The following is a 21,327-nucleotide window of genomic DNA, read 5'->3' as shown; positions in this document are numbered from 1 at the left end:
TACCAAAATAGTAGCACATATAATTTAGTTGGCGGGAACTGCTTTACTTCACTATAGGAATGGTACCAAAATAGTGGCACATATAATTTAGTTGCCAGGAACTGCTTTACTTCACTATAGGAATGGTACCAAAATAGTGGCACATATAATTTAATTGGCGGGAACTGCTATACTTCACTATAGGGATGGTACCAAAATAGTGGCACATATAATTTAATAGGCGGGAACTGCTATACTTCACTATAGGGATGGTACCAAAATAGTGGCAAATATAATTTAATTGGCGGGAACTGCTATACTTCACTATAGGGATGGTACCAAAATAGTGGCACATATAATTTTGTTGTCAGGAACTCCTATACTTCACTATAGGGATGGTACCAAAATAGTAGCACATATAATTTAGTTGGCAGGAACTGCTATACTTTACTATAGGGATGGTACCAAAATAGTAGCACATATAATTTTGTTGTCGGGACTGTTATACTTCAATAAAGGAATGGTACCAAAATAGTAGCACATATAATTTTGTTGTCGGGGACTGTTATACTTCACTATAGGGATGGTGCCAAAATAGTAGCACATATAATTTAATTGGCGGGAACTGCTATACTTTACTATAGGGATGGTACCAAAATAGTAGCACATATAATTTTGTTGTCGGGGACTGTTATACTTCACTATAGGGATGGTACCAAAATAGTGGCACATATAATTTTGTTGTCTGGAACTGCTATACTTTACAATAGGGATGGTACCAAAATAGTAGCACATATAATTTAGTTGGTGGGAACTGCTATACTTTACTATAGGGATAGTACCAAAATAGTAGCACATATAATTTAGTTGGCGGGAACTGCTTTACTTCACTATAGGAATGGTACCAAAATAGTAGCACATATAATTTAGTTGGCAGGAACTCCTATACTTCACTATAGTGATGGTACCAAAATAGTGGCACATATAATTTAGTTGCCAGGAACTGCTTTACTTCACTATAGGAATGGTACCAAAATAGTAGCACATATAATTTAGTTGGCAGGAACACCTATACCTCACTATAGTGATGGTACCAAAATAGTGGCACATATAATTTAGTTGCCAGGAACTGCTTTACTTCACTATAGGAATGGCACCAAAATAGTGGCACATATAATTTAATTGGTGGGAACTGCTATACTTCACTATAGGGATGGTACCAAAATAGTGGCAAATATAATTTAATTGGCGGGAACTGCTATACTTCACTATAGGGATGGTACCAAAATAGTGGCAAATATAATTTTGTTGTCGGGGACTGTTATACTTCACTATAGGGATGGTACCAAAATAGTGGCACATATAATTTTGTTGTCTGGAACTGCTTTACTTCACTATAGGAATGGTACCAAAATAGTGGCACATATAATTTTGTTGTCTGGAACTGCTATACTTTACAATAGGGATGGTACCAAAATAGTGGCACATATAATTTTGTTGTCTGGAACTGCTATACTTTACAATAGGGATGGTACCAAAATAGTGGCACATATAATTTTGTTGTCTGGAACTGCTATACTTTACAATAGGGATGGTACCAAAATAGTAGCACATATAATTTGGTTGGTGGGAACTGCTATACTTTACTATAGGGATAGTACCAAAATAGTAGCACATATAATTTAGTTGGCGGGAACTGCTTTACTTCACTATAGGAATGGTACCAAAATAGTGGCACATATAATTTAATTGGCGGGAACTGTTATACTTCACTATAGGGATGGTACCAAAATAGTAGCACATATAATTTAGTTGGTGGGAACTGCTATACTTTACTATAGGGATAGTACCAAAATAGTAGCACATATAATTTAGTTGGCGGGAATTGCTTTACTTCACTATAGGAATGGTACCAAAATAGTGGCACATATAATTTAGTTGCCAGGAACTGCTTTACTTCACTATAGGAATGGTACCAAAATAGTAGCACATATAATTTAGTTGGCAGGAACTCCTATACCTCACTATAGTGATGGTACCAAAATAGTGGCACATATAATTTAGTTGCCAGGAACTGCTTTACTTCACTATAGGAATGGTACCAAAATAGTAGCACATATAATTTAGTTGGCAGGAACTCCTATACCTCACTATAGTGATGGTACCAAAATAGTGGCACATATAATTTAGTTGGCGGGAACTGCTTTACTTCACTATAGGAATGGTACCAAAATAGTGGCACATATAATTTAGTTGGCGGGAACTGCTATACTTCACTATAGGGATGGTACCAAAATAGTGGCAAATATAATTTAATTGGCGGGAACTGCTATACTTCACTATAGGGATGGTACCAAAATAGTGGCAAATATAATTTTGTTGTCGGGGACTGTTATACTTCACTATAGGGATGGTACCAAAATAGTGGCACATATAATTTTGTTGTCTGGAACTGCTTTACTTCACTATAGGAATGGTACCAAAATAGTGGCACATATAATTTTGTTGTCTGGAACTGCTATACTTTACAATAGGGATGGTACCAAAATAGTGGCACATATAATTTTGTTGTCTGGAACTGCTATACTTTACAATAGGGATGGTACCAAAATAGTAGCACATATAATTTAGTTGGTGGGAACTGCTATACTTTACTATAGGGATAGTACCAAAATAGTAGCACATATAATTTAGTTGGCGGGAATTGCTTTACTTCACTATAGGAATGGTACCAAAATAGTGGCACATATAATTTAGTTGCCAGGAACTGCTTTACTTCACTATAGGAATGGTACCAAAATAGTAGCACATATAATTTAGTTGGCAGGAACTCCTATACCTCACTATAGTGATGGTACCAAAATAGTGGCACATATAATTTAGTTGCCAGGAACTGCTTTACTTCACTATAGGAATGGTACCAAAATAGTAGCACATATAATTTAGTTGGCAGGAACTCCTATACCTCACTATAGTGATGGTACCAAAATAGTGGCACATATAATTTAGTTGCCAGGAACTGCTTTACTTCACTATAGGAATGGTACCAAAATAGTGGCACATATAATTTAATTGGCGGGAACTGCTATACTTCACTATAGGGATGGTACCAAAATAGTAGCACATATAATTTAGTTGGTGGGAACTGCTATACTTTACTATAGGGATAGTACCAAAATAGTAGCACATATAATTTAGTTGGCGGGAACTGCTTTACTTCACTATAGGAATGGTACCAAAATAGTGGCACATATAATTTAGTTGGCGGGAACTGCTATACTTCACTATAGGGATGGTACCAAAATAGTGGCAAATATAATTTAATTGGCGGGAACTGCTATACTTCACTATAGGGATGGTACCAAAATAGTGGCAAATATAATTTTGTTGTCGGGGACTGGTATACTTCACTATAGGGATGGTACCAAAATAGTGGCACATATAATTTTGTTGTCTGGAACTGCTTTACTTCACTATAGGAATGGTACCAAAATAGTGGCACATATAATTTTGTTGTCTGGAACTGCTATACTTTACAATAGGGATGGTACCAAAATAGTGGCACATATAATTTTGTTGTCTGGAACTGCTATACTTTACAATAGGGATGGTACCAAAATAGTAGCACATATAATTTGGTTGGTGGGAACTGCTATACTTTACTATAGGGATAGTACCAAAATAGTAGCACATATAATTTAGTTGGCGGGAACTGCTATACTTCACTATAGGGATGGTACCAAAATAGTGGCAAATATAATTTAATTGGCGGGAACTGCTATACTTCACTATAGGGATGGTACCAAAATAGTGGCAAATATAATTTTGTTGTCGGGGACTGTTATACTTCACTATAGGGATGGTACCAAAATAGTGGCACATATAATTTTGTTGTCTGGAACTGCTTTACTTCACTATAGGAATGGTACCAAAATAGTGGCACATATAATTTTGTTGTCTGGAACTGCTATACTTTACAATAGGGATGGTACCAAAATAGTAGCACATATAATTTAGTTGGCAGGAACTCCTATACCTCACTATAGTGATGGTACCAAAATAGTGGCACATATAATTTAGTTGCCAGGAACTGCTTTACTTCACTATAGGAATGGTACCAAAATAGTGGCACATATAATTTAATTGGCGGGAACTGCTATACTTCACTATAGGGATGGTACCAAAATAGTAGCACATATAATTTAGTTGGTGGGAACTGCTATACTTTACTATAGGGATAGTACCAAAATAGTAGCACATATAATTTAGTTGGCGGGAACTGCTTTACTTCACTATAGGAATGGTACCAAAATAGTGGCACATATAATTTAGTTGGCGGGAACTGCTATACTTCACTATAGGGATGGTACCAAAATAGTGGCAAATATAATTTAATTGGCGGGAACTGCTATACTTCACTATAGGGATGGTACCAAAATAGTGGCAAATATAATTTTGTTGTCGGGGACTGTTATACTTCACTATAGGGATGGTACCAAAATAGTGGCACATATAATTTTGTTGTCTGGAACTGCTTTACTTCACTATAGGAATGGTACCAAAATAGTGGCACATATAATTTTGTTGTCTGGAACTGCTATACTTTACAATAGGGATGGTACCAAAATAGTGGCACATATAATTTTGTTGTCTGGAACTGCTATACTTTACAATAGGGATGGTACCAAAATAGTAGCACATATAATTTGGTTGGTGGGAACTGCTATACTTTACTATAGGGATAGTACCAAAATAGTAGCACATATAATTTAGTTGGCGGGAACTGCTATACTTCACTATAGGGATGGTACCAAAATAGTGGCAAATATAATTTAATTGGCGGGAACTGCTATACTTCACTATAGGGATGGTACCAAAATAGTGGCAAATATAATTTTGTTGTCGGGGACTGTTATACTTTACTATAGGGATGGTACCAAAATAGTGGCACATATAATTTTGTTGTCTGGAACTGCTTTACTTCACTATAGGAATGGTACCAAAATAGTGGCACATATAATTTTGTTGTCTGGAACTGCTATACTTTACAATAGGGATGGTACCAAAATAGTGGCACATATAATTTTGTTGTCTGGAACTGCTATACTTTACAATAGGGATGGTACCAAAATAGTAGCACATATAATTTAGTTGGTGGGAACTGCTATACTTTACTATAGGGATAGTACCAAAATAGTAGCACATATAATTTAGTTGGCGGGAACTGCTTTACTTCACTATAGGAATGGTACCAAAATAGTGGCACATATAATTTAGTTGCCAGGAACTGCTTTACTTCACTATAGGAATGGTACCAAAATAGTAGCACATATAATTTAGTTGGCAGGAACTCCTATACCTCACTATAGTGATGGTACCAAAATAGTGGCACATATAATTTAGTTGCCAGGAACTGCTTTACTTCACTATAGGAATGGTACCAAAATAGTGGCACATATAATTTAATTGGCGGGAACTGCTATACTTCACTATAGGGATGGTACCAAAATAGTAGCACATATAATTTAGTTGGTGGGAACTGCTATACTTTACTATAGGGATAGTACCAAAATAGTAGCACATATAATTTAGTTGGCGGGAACTGCTTTACTTCACTATAGGAATGGTACCAAAATAGTGGCACATATAATTTAGTTGGCGGGAACTGCTATACTTCACTATAGGGATGGTACCAAAATAGTGGCAAATATAATTTAATTGGCGGGAACTGCTATACTTCACTATAGGGATGGTACCAAAATAGTGGCAAATATAATTTTGTTGTCGGGGACTGTTATACTTCACTATAGGGATGGTACCAAAATAGTGGCACATATAATTTTGTTGTCTGGAACTGCTTTACTTCACTATAGGAATGGTACCAAAATAGTGGCACATATAATTTTGTTGTCTGGAACTGCTATACTTTACAATAGGGATGGTACCAAAATAGTGGCACATATAATTTTGTTGTCTGGAACTGCTATACTTTACAATAGGGATGGTACCAAAATAGTAGCACATATAATTTGGTTGGTGGGAACTGCTATACATTACTATAGGGATAGTACCAAAATAGTAGCACATATAATTTAGTTGGCGGGAACTGCTATACTTCACTATAGGGATGGTACCAAAATAGTGGCAAATATAATTTAATTGGCGGGAACTGCTATACTTCACTATAGGGATGGTACCAAAATAGTGGCAAATATAATTTTGTTGTCGGGGACTGTTATACTTCACTATAGGGATGGTACCAAAATAGTGGCACATATAATTTTGTTGTCTGGAACTGCTTTACTTCACTATAGGAATGGTACCAAAATAGTGGCACATATAATTTTGTTGTCTGGAACTGCTATACTTTACAATAGGGATGGTACCAAAATAGTGGCACATATAATTTTGTTGTCTGGAACTGCTATACTTTACAATAGGGATGGTACCAAAATAGTAGCACATATAATTTAGTTGGTGGGAACTGCTATACTTTACTATAGGGATAGTACCAAAATAGTAGCACATATAATTTAGTTGGCGGGAACTGCTTTACTTCACTATAGGAATGGTACCAAAATAGTGGCACATATAATTTTGTTGTCGGGAACTGTTATACTTCACTGTAGGGATGGTACCAAAATAGTAGCACATATAATTTAGTTGACGGGAACTGCTATACTTCACTATGGTGATGGTACCAAAATAGTAGCACATATAATTTAGTTGGTGGGAACTCCTATACTTTACTATAGGGGTGGTACCAAAATAGTGGCATGTATTATTTTGTTGTTGGGGTCTGTTATTATTCGATATAGGATTGGTACAAAAATAGTGGCATGTATTATTCTGTTGTCGGTATCTGTTATTATTCGATATAGGATTGGTACAAAAATAGTGGCATGTAATATTCTGTTGTCGGTATATGTTATTATTCGATATTGGATTGGAACAAAAATAGTGGCATGTATTATTCTGTTGTCGGGATCTGTTATTCAATATACGATTGGTACGAAAATAGTGGCATGTATTATTCTCTTGTCGGGATCTGTAATTAATCGATATATGAAAGGTGCCAACATAGGAGTGTGCATTCTTTTGTTGTCTCATGACCCACAACAATTCATAATTCCCTTTGTTAATGTACTGATCATTGCATTATCAGATTCCCGGGGAATTATTCGAAATTTTGCATAGTGAAGCCATACCTACCTTGCCAAAACCAATGTATTGTATGTATGTTCAATGGGTACAAAGTATACCCTGGTGGTGGGTGAACTGCGGGAGTTCAAGCCCATTAGTGACCCTCAAGTAAATTCCAAAACGGGGAAAGGGGCGCAGCTAAATAATTATCTATTCAAAATTACAGGCACATATATGAACATATAAACTGAAACACAAGATTGGAATGTGCAACATGCATTGCACGTTGTGTTGGCCACACTGTTTCTATTTCCCACTCTTTATCTCCTCCACGAGCTGGCTAGTTTGTGGGATTTGTCCACCCATGTTTTGTGATATATGCTAATACAGTTGTGTTGTCGCAATGGATGGGAACCGTTTTATTTTATACTTCATCTAGAAAGCAATCTAGTGCCCTCCCAACATATTAGGTATGTTTATGTGGAGCTGTGCTTTCCAAGGGAACCACTCCCCATTCTATTTTCAAGGCGTCCATGACCAGTGTTATAGCCGGAGTTGATGGAGCAATCTGTTATCTCCGTCTCATGTTGGTTGAGTCCATCCACTTGAGGGCAGTCAAGCTTTGTGGGATCCATGATATTTCCCATGTGGCGACCCACACAACTGGAGTGTGTGGACCTGGACGAGCATACTCCTGAGAGCTGTTTGAGGCACAAAGCCATTTCCACAAAGCTCATTAATTGTCTGAGCTGTGCTTGCATGCCAAAAAGTGTGGCTGCCGGGTCTCTCAACCTGAAACACTCCCAAGAATACATTCCCGGAAATACTAAATGTGATTGTTTGAAGGATGTGCGCTAAAATAACTGCTCTTGTATCAACCAGATATTGATAGAATGGATTCACATTGTTGGCCTGCTGTGCAGCCACAAAACTGGCACTACCATTAATTTTGGAAAAAACCTGTGAGGCTACAATGGGCAAACATTGAACTAATATCTTAAATCAAATGTATGAGATTGAGTGATATCAGGAAATCCCCTGATGTACACAGCAGTGTACCTCTGCTGGGGTCACCATCATGAAATGCTCTGAGAGAATATACTGATTCAGTTGGCTTGGGTCTATATTGTTCTTTATTGTTTACCAAAAATATGGGAGAATAACAGGCACTGCACTGCTGCCATTTGCCAATAATTCTCTCACTTCCTGGAAAATCAGAGCCATAGACACTGGTGATGTAGTCAACTGAAGCTTTTTGGCCAACTTGATCTTGTAGCTGTGCTTAACTTCTGAAAGGTCCTACAGGGTCATTGTGATAGTTAGCCAGTTAGCTACGGTAACTGAACAATTTAACGCCACAGGAAATAAGGGTTGGGAAACAAAATGAATCCTTTAATTCATACCACTGAAAACACCTGACCCCAACCACATCCACCTCAACGATCATTTCCTTGGTTGCTATGATTGTTCCTGTATTTCCCTCGACCAGACTGTCATTATTGGGCATTCTGACCCTATGAATGAGATTACTGTTCGTGTGTATCTGTCTTCAGATTACCATATTTAGAACACATATTATATTGGTGCATCTATGCCTAGCATCATTGGTTCTGGCAATGTGGTTGACTGCTGCCTCTGTTGAGGCCCTCAAAATGGCAAGCTACCTAGGCAGGACTGGGCCAAACTAATTCCTTATATTTGGTCCCATTGAATCAAAATAGTTTTGCATGCCCCTGTTCAGTGAATATCCTTTTACCATAAATACAACATTCTGGGTGATGTTAGCCATGTAAAAAAAGGGACATGTTACGATCAGCAAATTCTTGTATTGTCCATTGAGTGCCAGCTTAAAGCCAGAGACTGCAGCAGCACTTGGTAAATCAGAAAAATGCAACTTATGTGGAAATTAAAATTTCTTTAACACCATGCGCAAGGTTAGACATTCTTCCTTGCAAAAGAATGGTACATCTGGGCCCACCAACAGTACTGGATCATATGATACAGGGTCTCCTTTACAATCTGGTTTGTCACCAGAAATACAGTACTGATGTTCCCACTTGTAATCTAATGATGCTTTGGCATGGTGTGGAATTTGCAACCCTACCTAATATCCCTGCCCTCTGCTCGACGAATGAATCAACAGCAGGTGGCAGTAGTGTAATAGTGGATCTACACTGAGGTTATTGTACCACCTCAGTCACCTCATATACTTATCTATCCCAAGAATTTTTCTATTTGGGCTACATTTTTTGAGTAGACTTGACTCATCAGAAAATATAGAACTAAACTAAAGGGCACTGGACCCCACACATGATCAATTTTATTGTCATATTGGATGATCCCATGTTTATACCAAATTTGAAAGAATCCCATACACACGACCAGAATCTGGTTTCAGAATGATAGAAATATCTAATTCTTTTTTCAGCACAATGTATATACATATTGATATATACCGGTATATCACAAGATGTTTGATGCACGTGTACAGTTAGAATGTTAGCAGTCCTGGCATGTTAACAATGCAGGTACATATGAACAGTTGTTTTTAAATTATTAGACATAAATCATAAAGATCAAAGCTTTTTCAATCAAGTTTAAATTTTTAAAGCAAACATTTTGTAGAATATAAACACAACACAATGTGGTATTGCAAGAATCAGAAATAATATATTTTTGTCTTGTAGGTGTACAAACTGTATTATTTGCCCAATTAAAGAATCTAACACTGCAATTTCAAATATTATAGAATTTTCCATAGTACTGAGCAATTTAATATATAGCATGCTTGAAAATAAACAATGCACCATCTTACTTATCATCTCACTCATTATGTAATACACTTGTAATACAGTTTTATAATATTTTTGTTATTATCATCATGTTATAACAAAATACACCATATACTAGTAGTCACGAAATAATCAGAAAACTGAAAAAGTGGTAATGCAATTACTAAAAATTACTAAATGTCACACGCAACGTAATATTACCGTAATTGGTATAGTACAGGTGTGATGGTTCAAATACCAAAATGGCAACAGTAACAGAAAGACTTCCCTGGCGGCGATGATAAAATACGCACACGGAGCCAACAGATGAGGTTTCAACTGGTACTGGTATTATTATACTCTGCAAACATCAAGTACAATAACGCGGTAAAACTCCACTACTCCAATAACTAGATACTTAAACTCCAATACAATTCAACGAGATCTCCGATCTGAACTCAGTGCTGAACAACTCCCCTATATATACCCACACTGTCTATGAATAGACCATTACATCAGCATACATAATGAGTCTGGAACTTACTACCAATTTCTAGAATGTTCCATTACCTTCTATTGCCTCCTACAGTGTTCTATTACCTATTCAACCAGTTTCTAAACAAAATCTAGAATATTCCACCCAGACACAGTACGGTTCTAGAACATTCTCAGTGACACGGAAGTGGTACATAAGTCGTATGCGACACTAAACAATTACTAAATCATTGTTATGGGTACTGAAGCCATTGATACCATATTCTTTCATTTCTCTGTATAGTATTTCCAAGTTTCCTACAATAATAAAAAAAAATAATTGTTAAAATATCTATCAAAATACAAAGCTTGTATGTTATGCTAATTTATCCCAGTATAGGGCCTAAGGGTTATCGGTAACAAGTCTTCCATTAGTAGTTAGTGTAGTGAGGCAGGTCAGGGAATTAATATTAATACCGGTAGTACCCAGTCCTAATTATAAGTAACAAATGACTCATTGGTCATTAGTGCAGTGAGTCAGGTCAGGTTCTCTGGGATTAATAAAACCCAGTCCTCATTAACAAATGCCAGAACAGAGCCTCAGGGATTAATAATACCCAGTATTAGTATAAGTAACAAAAGTCTGATTTGTACATGAAATTAGTGCAGTGAGTCAGGTCAGGTTCCCTGGGTATAATAATGCCTGGTCCTAGATATAGGTAACAAAAGTCCCATTGCTAGTTAATGCAGTGAGTTAGGTCAGGTTCCCTCGGTATAATAATGCCCAGTCCTAGATATAGGTAACAAAAGTCCCATTGGTAGTTAGTGCAGTGAAATAGGTCAGGTTCCCTGGGTATAATAATGCCCAGTCCTAGATATAGGTAACAAAAGTCCCATTGCTAGTTAGTGCAGTGAGTTAGGTCAGGTTCTCTGGGTATAATAATGCCCAGTCCTAGATATAGGTAACAAAAGTCCCATTGCTAGTTAATGCAGTGAGTTAGGTCAGGTTCTCTGGGTATAATAATGCCCAGTCCTAGATATAGGTAACAAAAGTCCCATTGCTAGTTAATGCAGTGAGTTAGGTCAGGTTCCCTGGGTATAATAATGCCTGGTCCTAGATATAGGTAACAAAAGTCCCATTGCTAGTTAATGCAGTGAGTTAGGTCAGGTTCTCTGGGTATAATAATGCCCAGTCCTAGATATAGGTAACAAAAGTCCCATTGCTAGTTAATGCAGTGAGTTAGGTCAGGTTCCCTGGGTATAATAATGCCCAGTCCTAGATATAGGTAACAAAAGTCCCATTGCTAGTTAGTGCAGTGAGTTAGGTCAGGTTCCATGGGTATAATAATGCCCAGTCATAGATATAGGTAACAAAAGTCCCATTGCTAGTTAGTGCAGTGAGTCAGGTCAGGTTCCCTGGGTATAATAATGCCCAGTCCAAAATATAGGTAACAAAAGTTCCATTGCTAGTTAGTGCAGTGAGTCAGATCAGGTTCCCTCGGTATAATAATGCCCAGTCCAAAATATAGGTAACAAAAGTCCCATTGCTAGTTAGTGCAGTGAGTTAGGTCAGGTCCTCTGGGATTAATAATACCCAGTATTAGTTATAAGTAACAAAAGTTTAATTGCTAGTTAGTGCAGTGAGTTAGGTCAGGTTCTCTGGTAATAATAATACCCAGTCCTGGTTATAGATAACAAATTACCCATTGGTAGTTAGTGCACTGAGTCAAGTCAGGTCCTCTGAAACTAATATACCCAGTTCTAGTTATAGGTAACCTGTGTCCCATTGGTCATCAGTGCAATGATTATGGCCAGGGTCTCAGGATTAATACATGTAAAACCCAGTTCTAGTTATAGATAACAAATGTCTCATTGGTTGTTAGTGCAGTGATTCAGGTCAGGGCCTCAGGATTAATAAAATCCAGTCCAAGTTCAGTGTTCTCCCCAGACCCCATGTCAAACACTGTATCTAATTTGCATAATTTTCCCCATTGAACATTCTGATACAATAACTGTTGGTATAAAATTATTTAACAATCTATCTACAATTAAATAAAGACGAGACAGTCTGATATTTTATATCATTTTACTCCATTGTCTTTTATGTATTTATCAAGTCAAATAAAGTTTGAAATAGAACAGCAAAACAAGCAGCCTGTCGGCTGAGATAGCTCCGCTGTTAACAAGGCACATTTCAATTAAAGAACTGAGGATATCATATAAGAAAATGAACAATATAGTATGTATAGCAATCGGACTTGCTGTTTCAACAAGAATTCAAAAATATCACTTTTTACTCAAAATGACAAAAATATTCATCAAAATTAGATAATTGAAGATATCATCATGAAATGAACACATCTGAGGGAGGTTTACCTGAGGTACCTATATGTATAGTATCAAAGCAATCAGACTTGCAGTTTTTAACAAGAAGTCGAAAATATCACCTTTTATCAAAAATTACAAAAATATTGACCAAAATTAGAGAATTAAAGATATCATCACAAAATGAACAAATCTGAGAGAGGTCCATATGTAGCACTTATATATATATATATAATAGCAAAGCAATCAGACTTGCTGTTTTCAGCAAGAAGTCAAAAATATAACTTTTTACCAAAAATATTCACCAAAATTAGAGAATTTAAGATATCATTATAAAATGAACAAATATGAGAGAGGTCCACATGTAGAACCTATATATGTAATATCAAAGCAATCGAACTAGCGGTTTTTAACAAGAAGTCGAAAATATCACTTTTTACCAAAAATGACAAAATTATTCACCAAAATTAGAGAATTGAAGATATCATTACAAAATGAACAAATCTGAGAGAGGTCCACATGTAGTATCTATATATGTAATATCAAAGCAATTGGACTTGCGGTTTTTAACAAGAAGTTGAAAATATCACTTTTTATCAAAAATAACAAAAATATTCACCAAAATTAGAGAATTGAAGATATCATCATGAAATGAACAAATCTAAGAGAAGTCTACCCAAGGTACTTATACACCAAGTATCAAAGCATTCAGGCTTGTAGTTTTCAAGAAGAAGTCGAAAAAGTAAAACATTGACACGAACGACGACAGACAATCACTCATATGATAAGCTCCGCTCGACAAAGTCGACAGCGGAGCTAAAAAATTCCTGAAAATGATTCATTGGCGATTATCTTAGAACCACTAATAAACAGACTTGGCAATCCAGGTATTTCTTTTGATCTAACATGTGTCTCGAGTTAATGTTTTAATCTTAGAAAGAACTGGGGATGATAAAAAAAATGTCCACAAAGTCAAGCGATAACATACGACTTTGTGAGGAACTATGGTGTTTCAACAGGAAGTGATGCAAAAGGTCAGGCCGAAGTTTAATATTTTATCTTACATTTTGCCCTGATGTATCATATTTTCAAGAGTTTTTTAATACATGATCGGCAAAATACAGTAACATAATACCAGCTCTGTTGTAGAAATTGCGACGTCAACTATCCTAGAAAAATCAACTATCAGAAAAAATGTTATGGTAAAAGTCGTTCATTTTTCTTTATTATACATTCAAGAACATTACTATAAAGATGGTTTATACATTCAAATAATCATTACTTTCCTAAAATATGGTCAATTTTGGCTATAAAATATATTATTTGGCAACTCAACTTAAAACTCAATGTGTGTACTCGCCATTCGGCAAAATTTGGCAAAGCGTGAGCCACCAGCGTAGCCAAGACACACATTCGTTTGGCAGATTGACACCTCCAAACAATAGTGTTGCCAGTCAGTTTTTTTCTTTGGCGATCTCGCCTGCAGTTGAATAATTTTTGCTTCGATTTATGTACAGTTTTATTTATTTTCAATGGGACTTAATTTCACTTGTTTTTTTTAAATTAAAGCAAAAACTGCAAATAACAGCAGTATACCAAATCAGTATATTTTCCAGACGTATGCAGCATTTGTGATTTGTGAGACTTATTTTGTCACATTGTTGCTGTTACGTGCAATGGGCAAATTATTTATATTCTAGTATTTGATTTGGATTTAGAGGGGCCACACCCTTGAAAGAACTTCTCACAGGGTCACATCACTGTACTATGACGCTTTAGAGGTCTGGGGAGAACACTGTTGTTATACATGTACGTAAAAAATGTCCAATTGGTTGTTAGTGCAGTGAGTCAGGTTAGGTTCTAGAGGAATAATAATACCTTATTATTAGTTTTATTGTTAGTGCAGTGAGTCGGGTCAGGTCGTCTTCGATTAATAATACCTAGTCCTACCGGTCACTGGTAGCATAGTGGTTGTCGCATCAGACTCATGATTTGTAGACCCAAGTTCAAATCCTACTTAGGCTGAACATGGAAAGCCCAATTCCACTGGCCAAGATTTATTCACTAACAAATGCGACTTTGGGGGAACCTTGATTAAGGTCCACTAGGATAGCGCATTAAATTGCCATTTGATAGGAAAATGGCCGCACAGCCCTGTCATGTAGTCCCAAACTTGAATATGACTTCTGTGGCAAAAATGCACTATGTGTCAGCACTTGCAATTTGCACATAAAAAAAAGTCAGGAGAGACAACAGTGACATTCACATTGCCTGGCACAAAAAAATTATTAAAAATAATAATAATACCTAGTCCTAATTATGAGTAACAAATGTCTTATTGGTTGTTAGTGCAGTGAGTCAGGTTAGGTTCTAAGGGAATAATTATACCTTATTATTTAGTTCATAGTTAAGGCAGTGATTCATAATATCCAGTTTTAGATATACATGTATAGGGAAGAACTGTGTTAACTCCATATTTGATTTTGCAAAAAGTTGTGGGATAGATAATTGAACTGAAGAGGGCATTTGGGGGGAGGGGGGCTCACATCTTTTCCATAGAGCCCTCCGTTAAAATAAGCTTTTTACCTCTCCTGTTTTCAAGCAACATGCAAGTTATTTTTAAAAATGTTATGGTTATATTGTTCAGTTGAATTTTCAATCCCACAATTCTTTGCAAAATCCAATATTGAGTTAACACATTTCTCCTCTATAGGAAGCCACTATCCCATTGATCATCAGGTCAGTGAGACAGGCCAAGGTAGTTAGATACAAATAGATTGCATGGCAAACTTTTTTATTTTCAAAGGATTTTTTTAGTAATATTATTCATTCACTTATGGTACATGTATAAAGTATAGTTTAAACATTCATCTATCACAGCAAGTATTTGGAAATGAAATTAAGAAAGCATTTCTGTGAATTCATGGCGTCCCAAAATTCAGTAGGAATTCCAAGTGGTTACTCACATTCTGGAGCTACATTTACAAATGTATATCCACAATGCAGCAATAATAAAGATGGTTTTTGTATTGTAAAACTTATTAAACAAATTAAAATGTAATACAAAGATAAGATAATAATAAGATTAATAACAAAATTGTATGTCTTTTCTAAATGACTATAGTATTGCCTAGGCTGTTTTATTGACTATTGACACACCTTTGTCATTTACGCAAGTGCATAATATATTATACAAATTGTTCTATCTCGTCATGTTATAGAGAAAAATATGATAAAATAAGAAAGTGACTGACATGTTTTATACAAGAATACCATTGAGGTTATGGATATAAATTACTAACATCAAGACCTCATTAATTACTGTAAATCTTGCGTATTAAAACATTTTAATTTCAAGAAAATAAATAGCTGCTAAAATATGGATTTTCCAGAATGGATGCTACAACTCTTGACAACACCAGCAAATTCTGGAAAGTCATCATATATGGAATATTTTACAGAAATGCATCTCAAATGGAAGAAACACAAAACGGAAAATATCATTTCGCTCGGTGGCTCTGTTGTTGTCCGCCTGCTCAACGTCCGCATATAGATTATTTACATGTAATTCAAGCTGGACATGTACATGAAGTTTAAACTATCACTTTCTGGATCAGATGAACTATATACATGTCTATAAATTACTGTTTTGAGAAATCGATGCACATTTAAAATTGGAATTGAACACAACATGATGATGATGATGATGATAGAATCAAATGGACGACTCGAGACGCCGCAGCAGTCTGAGCAGGCACACTGAACAAGTCATAGTGGGATAGCTAGCTAGTAAATATCAATATTAGTATTGAATCGCCATATACTTAGCTAGCAGCTTTGCCGAACAGTTTCGATGCACTAATACCATTTCAATCGGCGACGGATATGCTATACAATTGATTTTTAAAAGTACGACAGTTGAGTTGAGCTCCGTGATTTGGCTGTTAGGACAGCTGATTGTAATACCCCCTAAGTTAGCGTCACTGTGTCTGCGTCAAAAAGATGACAATTCGGTCGGAAAAGATGCGCAAGCAAAGAAAACTTAAACTAAACATAACAAATTACTCCAAATTATACACAAACTGTCCAGAATTATTCAGAATTATGAGATTTATTGATTTGTGAAGAAAAATAATAACAAAAAGCAAGAGAACGTTGGTTTTAATTTTCCCGGGTACCAAAATAGTGGCAAATACCAAAATAGTGGCTTAACACCCGTGTACACTCGTACTTACAGCAAGAATAGCATACAAAACACGTGAGGTCATCTTATAGACTAGATTGCGAGATTATATATAATCATGATTATATGCTATAATTCCTGACATTATATTTGGTTCAGTCATTGATTCGAACAAATATTTGTTGTTCCTCCATACTTCAGGATTATGAACTTACAATATTCCTCAGACAAGAGTGGCACGATCCTCGATTACGTCACAACTCAACAAGTACAATAGTCATCAACGGTGGTGATGTAATGAACATAGTCTGGGTACCGGATCTGTTTTTCACTAACGCGAAGTCAGTCACGATTCACAGCACTCCAAAAGAGAACCTTCTACTAAGGATAGATCCAAGTGGTAATGTTTTGTACAGTATAAGGTTAGATATGATGAATACGCTCTGTACTGGGTTTCAACAGTTACCAATCAGTTATTATTGGTCATACATAGTAGATTATATTGAAATACTGAAATCGTGTTTGCAAAATCCTATTGGAATTTCCGTTCTGTGATTACAACCGCAATTGTACAAACATAATAATATCTATTGAGTGACCCTTTATATCAGTTTTATGTAAATTAGGTGCAATTGTCATAATTTCCGAACTATCACGACACGCGTAAAATAAATACAATGACATGATCTTAATACTCGTGTTCATCAGCAGATACTAACATGAGCGCGCGCCCTACGCGTCTTAGAGCGCCATATTTAATGGCATACAAGAATGTATTTTATTCGACGTACATTATGGCCAGTTTATCGCATGCAAATAAACAAATAATTAATTTTAGGAATAATCAATGCGTTCCGAAATACGAAGAAACCTAGCCTACACTTTACTACATATTGGGCTAGTTCTATCCTCGCGTATCCTGTTCAGCGGTAAAAACCAATCCCGCGGGTTGGCAAGATTTGGAATATTAGAATTCCTCAGAAGTGAATTTAAAATGAAAACGCACATTGAAGAATGTTCAGAGCTATCGTTCTATAACGGTAACAATAAATTGGTCTTTTTTTTTCTCAAACAAGGATAAAAAACTAAATTCTTTAGTCACCAAACAGACAATAAATTTGAATTTCAGAAACGACACGAGTTAGTGACGTTAATTATTAGTATAATTTCAATATAACTAGTCAGTGTTTTATTTTCTTCCATGTAGACTAAGTTTGGTGTTATCGTGTTATATGTTTCTTGGTAAATTTCCTATGGATACGCAGGAATGTCATATGCAACTGGAGTCATGTAAGTACAAATTAACATAATAGGTTTGATCTAATTGGACATTTGAACATATATTTACCACTTTTATTTATTTATTTATTTATTTATTTATTTATTTATTTATTTATTTATTTATTTATTTATTTATTTATTTATTTATTTATTTATTTATTTATTTATTTATTTATTTATTTATCCTGAAATTCACGCTAAACGCGATTTTCAATGTATGCGGCAAACATTAGTATTTACTCATACTACACAAATGTCCTGGTAAATGAGAATTTGTAGATGAATGAAAATTCACGAACTATATTTTTAACATTAACATTTTAGATTCGTATAACACGAAGGAATTACTGTTGACGTGGTTACGTAATACCACTGCCGTTGAAATTGACGATGATGTTGAACTGCCGCAGTATTACCTTGAACGAATTGAGAAGTATAATAATGTGACACATTATATGACGGGTAAGAGCAATCTTAACACGTTCGCCATGATACATAAAGCGGAGGAGTCGTCGCCAGCGCAGGCGTCAGATGGCCATAGCCTGTCATTGTTTACAAACAAGCGTCTACCCATGAGCCTTTGCGTTTTTAGCGTGTGTTGTTATCGTCGCTTGAGACTCAATTCCCACGCGTGCGCAGGTGACGACCTCCCGCTTTAAATATCTAACTTTGGCATTGCTTGCTAGTATATAATCGTAACTTGTAGATAGGCCATGCGTAGTTTTCCGAATAGCTTATATGGTATCACCTCATTAAAAATGTATTAATCTTAATATCGTATTAGGTGAAAAAGGTTTCATGAATAATGTTTACGCATTTTTCGCCAGTTTAAATGAACACTAATTCACCTGCCACTGCAGTAATTCAGCAAAACTAATTTGAAAATAGAAATATAGAGCGCCAACTCGCGATGGATTCCTACTGTAATAGAGGTAACACGACGATAAATTTAGATACTGTTTAATGAATATTTTCTTAGCTCCGATGACATTTTTATTACTATTTACAGGCGATTTCACACATCTGGGTGTTGGTTTTTTTCTGGTTCGGAGTCTTGGATTTTACGTGCTGCAAGCATATGTACCGAGTTCTCTCTTGGTGGCGCTGTCGTGGCTGTCGGTCTGGGTGGAGATATCTGCCGCGCCTGCCCGCGTGGCTTTAGGTGTAACTACTGTTTTAGCATTGGTCACACAGGCAACGTGGTTACGCAGCCAGTTACCTAAAATTGCCTACGCGACGGTGAGTTACATATTGTGCATTTGTTTAACTGTTTGAACTGTATTTTTTTCTCGGTTTTTGCCTGACGTATGTGAACCCTATTCAATGATCTGTATACACATCGAAACAAGTTTAAACTATTTTCGCGTGTAATGATGATGCTATTTTTTTATTCTATTCCGCAGGCTATTGATGTATGGATGGTTACTTGCCAAGTCTTTGTATTCTTAGTCTTATTAGAATATTCAGTGGTGTATTATTTATATTCACTTGAAAAAGGACAGTACGCAGAGAGAAGAAAAAAACGAGAGCACAGAAGAACAACACGTATGAGGGAAAATTCAACGAGAGACGAGCACGAGGTTTCTTTTATAATAATTTAGACTTTGAATTAATAAATAACACACACCACGATGTTAATTCAGAACTTTTCACAGCAATATAATAAGAAGGTTTGAATTGATCGCATAATCATATTTATTATTTTAAACCAACGTACTCACTTCTTACAAAGTATAAAACCGTAATATAGCCACAAACAGCACTTAACTGTTTTTAGACGCAATAAAAAAATGAGATGTTGTTTTTTAATGGCTGGGCAAATTACTAAAAACATTAAAAAGCATATATGCCGTTGTTTGTGCTTAGAGAAATAAAAAAACTACGTGAATACATAATGCACGCTTTAATAACAATAGTATTCACGACCTCGATGGTTGAATATGTCTTATATTCACCTGTCTTATTTTCTACATGTTTATACCACCAGCAAGAGAATCTGAAGACAGCAGCCAACCAGTTTTCTAGGAGTGTCAGTTTTGAAGATGGGAATTCAAATAACATTGAGACTGAGAAGTCGGTCCTTCCGAATCGAGGTATAGTACGATTAAGACCGAAAGTACGCCCACCATTGATGAGGCAAGAGACACAAGTATTAACGACGACCGAGTTGATGCACGATTCCAAGAATAAGACAGACTACTTATGCGTAGCTTTAATGGTTGACAAACTCAGTCGAATAATTCTACCGTCAATATTTTTGATCATGTGTATAGTTTACTGGTCTTATTATCCCATTCATAAGCATAGCTACTCGGTAAATTAAATCTGTCACATAAATCGCGCAGGACAAGAGTTGCTGTAGAAGACACTTCGTCAAACATATATATATATATATATAATTATTTTCGAAACAACATTGAGTGTGGTGAATTGAAGTCCATCGTGAATCTCGATTTCTTTTCTAACATTTTGTTAGTTCGTTACACATTGTCATTATTTATTGACCACTGCCTTTTACAAATTTAAGTGCAATATTTTCAAGTCACCTTTGTTCACCTTTTGCTCAATACATTCAATAAATGAGGAGTGTAAAGTTTTACATTATTTTTTTTTTTGGTTTATGTAATATGTCTGTTTTATAACAGTCATGATTGGAATGTATTGTATCTGAACTGTGACTGTTAACTTATCGCAAACTGGTGAATATTAGTGTTGTTTGGAATCAAAATTCGTTGCCTAATATCCGATAAATCATGTAGCATCAAATAGTTTGATTCATTTTAATTCTAATGTTACATGAAAGTCTTACTGTTGATATATATCATCACTCAATGCGTGGTATAACGCAATTTCGATCACAGGTTTCCTTGAAACGATAAAATATGGCAATGTTTGTAACAATTTTATGAATAAAATAGATACCATCATTGAACGAATTTCGTATAGAAAAAAATAGGCCAAAACAAACGACTAACAAGGGTGGACAGAATAATTTACAACAATATAAAATACAACTGACTATTCCATGTTACGTAGTCAACTTGAACCGGTGAAGGAAAATATGTGGACTTCATAGTACGCATGAAGTGACATCATGTGTTTCTGAAATGAGTGAATATGGACGTGCTGATGCGATATTTGAAATACTCCCAGTGATGTATGCGACATTCA

At 35.8% G+C, this 21,327-nt stretch overlaps 1 protein-coding gene across 1 annotated transcript in view; it reads left to right on the top strand.

The window, feature by feature from the left end:
* The window catches only part of LOC102805835 (glycine receptor subunit alpha-4-like), a 29,228-nt gene extending 8,493 nt beyond the window's left edge, over positions 1-20,735 (top strand). The window contains exons 4-9 of the mRNA XM_078006090.2: positions 17,077-17,297; positions 18,083-18,165; positions 18,481-18,618; positions 19,166-19,395; positions 19,560-19,736; positions 20,144-20,735. Of these exons, the coding sequence (XP_077862216.2) occupies positions 17,077-17,297; positions 18,083-18,165; positions 18,481-18,618; positions 19,166-19,395; positions 19,560-19,736; positions 20,144-20,479 (1,185 nt within the window). The 3' untranslated portion in view covers positions 20,480-20,735. The remainder of the gene's footprint in view (positions 1-17,076; positions 17,298-18,082; positions 18,166-18,480; positions 18,619-19,165; positions 19,396-19,559; positions 19,737-20,143) is intronic.
* The last annotated feature ends 592 nt before the right edge of the window (positions 20,736-21,327 follow it).

This window comes from Saccoglossus kowalevskii, chromosome 14 (genome assembly GCF_978046115.1).
Source record: "Saccoglossus kowalevskii chromosome 14, keSacKowa6.1, whole genome shotgun sequence".
NCBI classification, from domain to species: domain Eukaryota; kingdom Metazoa; phylum Hemichordata; class Enteropneusta; family Harrimaniidae; genus Saccoglossus; species Saccoglossus kowalevskii.
Note: the sequence above shows the minus strand (reverse complement) of the source record. Positions and strands in the feature narration are given on the sequence as shown.